At 52.7% G+C, this 4222-nt stretch overlaps 1 protein-coding gene and 1 non-coding gene across 3 annotated transcripts; one reads left to right on the forward strand and one right to left on the reverse strand.

Moving 5' to 3' along the window:
* Window positions 1-224: 224 nt before the first annotated feature.
* Trnaa-ggc lies at window positions 225-296 on the forward strand. Its single transcript has one exon. It is a non-coding gene; the product is annotated as a tRNA-Ala (tRNA).
* Window positions 297-916: 620 nt separating this feature from the next.
* On the reverse strand, window positions 917-2211 carry LOC107145801 (ras-related protein Rap-2c-like). 2 transcript variants are annotated; one of them, XM_015489794.2, is made up of 2 exons: window positions 1555-2207; window positions 917-1520 (listed from the first exon to the last, which is right to left on the reverse strand). In XM_015489794.2, the coding sequence occupies exons 1-2, from the start codon at window positions 2139-2141 to the stop codon at window positions 1508-1510; spliced, it is 600 nt and encodes a 199-aa protein (XP_015345280.1). In that variant the 5' UTR covers window positions 2142-2207; the 3' UTR covers window positions 917-1507. The 2 variants fall into 2 exon arrangements, with proteins under 2 accessions (XP_015345280.1, XP_015345271.1); XM_015489785.2 differs by lacking the exon at window positions 917-1520 and having other exon boundaries at window positions 1542-2211.
* Between the last annotated feature and the right edge of the window lie 2011 nt (window positions 2212-4222).

The raw sequence follows: 4222 nt of genomic DNA on the forward strand, positions 1-4222 counted from the left end.
GGTGACTGACAGCACCACCAGGAGGTGGCCAGGCTTGATCTAGGGTGCAGGAGGGAAGCGGAGTCAGCAGCTTCTGCCTACCCCATCTCAGGAAGGGGAGGAAGAGAGGGAGAACTGCCCTCCTGGACAGCATTCCCAGGAGTGGATCTGCAGTAAAGCTCTGACACATAACCTTTACAGTAAGAAAAAGTCTATCTTCTATTAAAATACCACATATCAGGGCTGGGGGTGTGGCTCAGTGGTAGAGTGCTTGCCTGGCATGCAAGTAACCCTGGGTTAGATTCCTAGCATCCCCCAAAAGTAAAATAATAAGGAGAACTGGGATGTAGCTCAGTGGTAAAGCACTCCTAGGTTCAATCCCCAGTACCACCCCAAAATCACATATCATGCAAATAAACAGAGCCTCATAACCACTTTACAAATAACTTTCCTTTAACAAATTATTTCAGTTCATAGGCATAGTTTTGAGCTTCCTTGTTTATTTATTTTTTTTTTAGGAGATTACTAAAGATGGCTTCCTAAGTTAAAAAATATATATATGTTGCAGCTAGGGAGGTAAAATTGTTTAATTTGTGCAAATTTATATAACGTACTCATTTCAAAGGTCAGTTTTTAACATTTATCATATAATAGAAAAATCTCCTGTTATTATGTGAAAACTATACAAAAACACCCTTGCTGATCTGCTTGTTTCAGGAGCTCTGTCACCGTTCAGCTATACAGGTATTCAGACAAAACATCTCAACCTGGCCAACACTGGCTCCCCAAAGCACTTCTGCCAAAACACTCCCTACCAGCTGGACACCCTTCCCTCTAGTCACCAGCTTGTTTCCTGGAGAATAACTGGAAGCAGTGTGTGAAAACCTTAGGAATTACACATTTACAGGTAAGTCAGACAGACACTCTAAAAACCATCAACTTCTAAAGCCATTTTTTTTTTATTTCCAATTTTCAGTGGCAGAAATCGATTAGATGCCAGTTACAAACAGGCAGCTCTGAGCTCTTTGTGTGGGCAGTTGTCCCCCTCCAACAATATCTCCTTTCAAACCAACGTTGTGTATGTCATAACTATATTTAGAATAACGCCGAGGAAAATCTTACTGCTGCAATTCCAGGCTGTGAAGGAGAAGGAAACACGAGAAAACCTCCGGCAACGGCCCACGTAAAAGTTCAGGTGGCCGTCCTCAATCAAAGCAAACATCAACCGGGTGCTAATCACAACAACACAAGTCCATAACAAATTCCAATGAAAGAAAAGAGGGTATTTTCTCCACACAGGGGGAAATGAGCTTTTTTTGTTTTCTTCTTGTAGCGCAGTCAGAGGTAAACAAAGTGGCACAGTTTGGGCCAGGGTTGGGCAGGCAGGCGGCCGGAGCGCTGTCGGAGCTGGTATGCAGAAGCACACACTTGTCTAGGCGTGGGAGCTTTCTTTTAAAAGGCACTGAGCACCGACACTGAGCTTCAGAAGTCACGAAGCGCGACCGACGCGGTAGATCACGGTGGCACACTAGCCGATGAACCTCTCGGACGGCCACGGCACACTAGCCGATGAACCTCTCGGACGGCCACGTATTATGGGCGTTGACCGGGACGCGGGGCGCCTCCTCCGGCGGGGCCAGGGCCTCCATCTCGCGCACCACCTGCGTGAACACGCGGTCCACCATCATCTTGCTCTTGGCCGTGACCTCCAGGAACGGGCAGCGCCACTCGCGGGCCAGCGCGCGGCCCTGCGCCGTCAGCACCTGGCGCTCGGCGTCCAGGTCGGCCTTGGTGCCCACCAGCACAAGCGGCACGGCCTTGGGCCCCCGCAGCCGGCCCATGCGCTCGCGCAGCGGCCGCACCGCCTCGAAGGAGGCCTCGCTGCACACGCTGTAGAGCACCACGAAGCCGTCGCTGTTCCTGATGTATAGGTCCTTGAGGGTGACCAGGTGGTCCGCGCCCACGGTGTCCACGATCTCCAGAAGCGCGGGCGCCGCGTTCACCTCGATCACCTTGCTGAACAGCTCTTCCACCGACGACTCGCAGCGCTCGGGGAAGCGGCCGCACGCGAACTGTGTGGCCAGCGCGGTCTTGCCCACGTCCATGCTGCCGAGCAGCACTACCCGGTAGCCCTTGGCTGGGCGCAGCACCAGGCCCGCCATGGCCAGGAGCGAGGGGACGCGCGGCCTTAGGGCGCGGGCAATGGCGCGCGGAGCCGAGGGCGGGCAGGGGGCGGGGTGGGTTTGGGGGCGGGCAGGGGGCGGGGAGGGCGGACACGGGGCGGGGTTGGAGGGCTCCCCCGGAGGCCCCGCGAACCTCTTCTGGGGCCCAGCAAGGGTGGGCGCCTTCATTGGCGCCTGGACCTGCTCCCGCCCGGCCTGGATCTGCCCCTGCGGGTCGAGGTGCACCCACCCACCCCAGCCACCGAGACCGGGGGCCTGGCTCTCCGCCTCTTGCCTCCCGAGTTTCTCTCAAGTCTCGCTCCGCCCCGGCCCGGCGTCCTGGCGGCGGCCAGCCCCACCAGTCCCTTCTCTAGGCCTCCCCTCTTCCCCCAGCCTCCGGTCTTGGGTAGATCCCCCGGAGCTGTCAGGCCCTTCTCGGCCTTCCCCTCATATGCCGCCCACAGGTCTGCTGGGGCCCCCCAGTCAGCCCCTGGCCCTGCTCTGCTTACTGGGGGAGCCCCTCTGTCTGCGGATCAGAAGGTAACCTGATTCCTTCCAGGCCAACCCAGGAAATTCAGGGATTTCTCCAGCATTCCAGATGCAGCCTGGTGGACCTAGCCAGGCTGCCGCTCAAGGTCAGGCCTGGCTGGGCCTGTAGCTGAGGCCCTCCGAGCAGGGAGGACCCCAGGCTGAAGGGCAGGTGAAGGAGGAGCCAGCCAGGGAGCTTCACACTGAGGGTCCCTAATACCTTGCAGCCTTGAAGTCCCTGAGCAAGGACCTGGGATCTTCATAAACTGTCAATCACAACCTCCCAAATTAAACCCTCCCAGGTTTTCCACTGTGCCCTCCTGATAAAATCAAGAATTTTCACTAGGGCCTAAGAGTAGAATGACCAAACCCAGGTCATTTTTGGAAGTGCAAAGATTGCATTCAACAGTGGCTGTGGTCACCACCCACCTCCTTAGGTCCCTTCTACTCCAGTTGGATAATTTACTAATCCTTTATTTCCTAGCACCCTGAGGGCAGGGCCCCAACTGCTAGGATTGTCTTCCTAAGCTCCCCTGCCTGGCCTGGTGCAGAAGCAACTGCCTTAGGACCTTAAGAGCCCCAGGGTGCCCTAGTTGAGAAAGGCTAAGCCTGCACAGCCCTTCCTCCAGTGTGGAATATCCCTCAAGCTACCCTGGCTTCCTCCTGTGCAGCCTTGTCTAGGAAGGGCCCCAGCAGGGGTTGAGGCGACTGTCCTGACTCCTGGGTGACAGAGGCTCAGGGGCAAAATTTTAAGTGCCCACAGAATACATCCTGCATAGCAGTGTTTGTGGTCAGCCACACAATGTGCTTTCCTGTGAACACTGCAGAGAAGGTGTTGGTGTACAATCAATCCGTCATACATTGGCGATTACAGATAATGTGGTTTCTTAAAAAAAAAAAAAAAAGTAATCTTAAAGACTTTCTCAGATTGCCAGGTAACAAAACTAGGGCTCAATCTGATAAATGAATCACCGCAAATGTTCCCTGGAGAAACACAAGTTTGGTTTCAGCTACTTCCCACAAATGCTTTGAAAGAACACAGAGAATCCACAGCCCAAAATGTCACAGAGCACAAGAAAATTGCTGAGTGAGAACCACTGGGCTGTGCAGCCACAGCCATAGCTGGAAAACTGCAGCACTGGTATTATCAGGCTGGAAATAGTTACATCTTATGTGTTTAAAGAAATAAAAAAGAAACAAAGTAACAACCACCAGAGAGCAAGAGACTGGGGGGGAGGGGGCAAGTAATTTGAAAGAGACCCCTCCCCTCAAAAAAATCCTTCTAGGAATGAAAACTATGAAAATTTTCTACTTTAATTCATGTAATATGTCCATTGCTATCTATGATGTTGTGGTATAATAAGGAATCTACATTTGAGGCATAAATTATCCAGGAGCCTGTGCCTGGGAGGGGTCTGGGAGCTGGAACTTGGGAGGCCCAGAGTATCTTTTTTTTTTTTTTTTAAAGAGAGAGTAAGGGAGGGAGAGAATTTTTTTAATATTTATTTTTTAGTTTTTCGGCGGACACAACATTGTATGTGGTGCTGAGGATC

This window comes from Marmota marmota, unplaced genomic scaffold (genome assembly GCF_001458135.2).
Source record: "Marmota marmota marmota unplaced genomic scaffold, marMar, whole genome shotgun sequence".
Lineage (NCBI taxonomy): Eukaryota > Metazoa > Chordata > Mammalia > Rodentia > Sciuridae > Marmota > Marmota marmota.

Excerpts from the sequence above, each read along its gene's own strand:
- LOC107145801 (XM_015489794.2), bottom strand. The coding sequence starts at position 2,141 with ATGGCGGGCCTGGTGCTGCGCCCAGCCAAGGGCTACCGGGTAGTGCTG.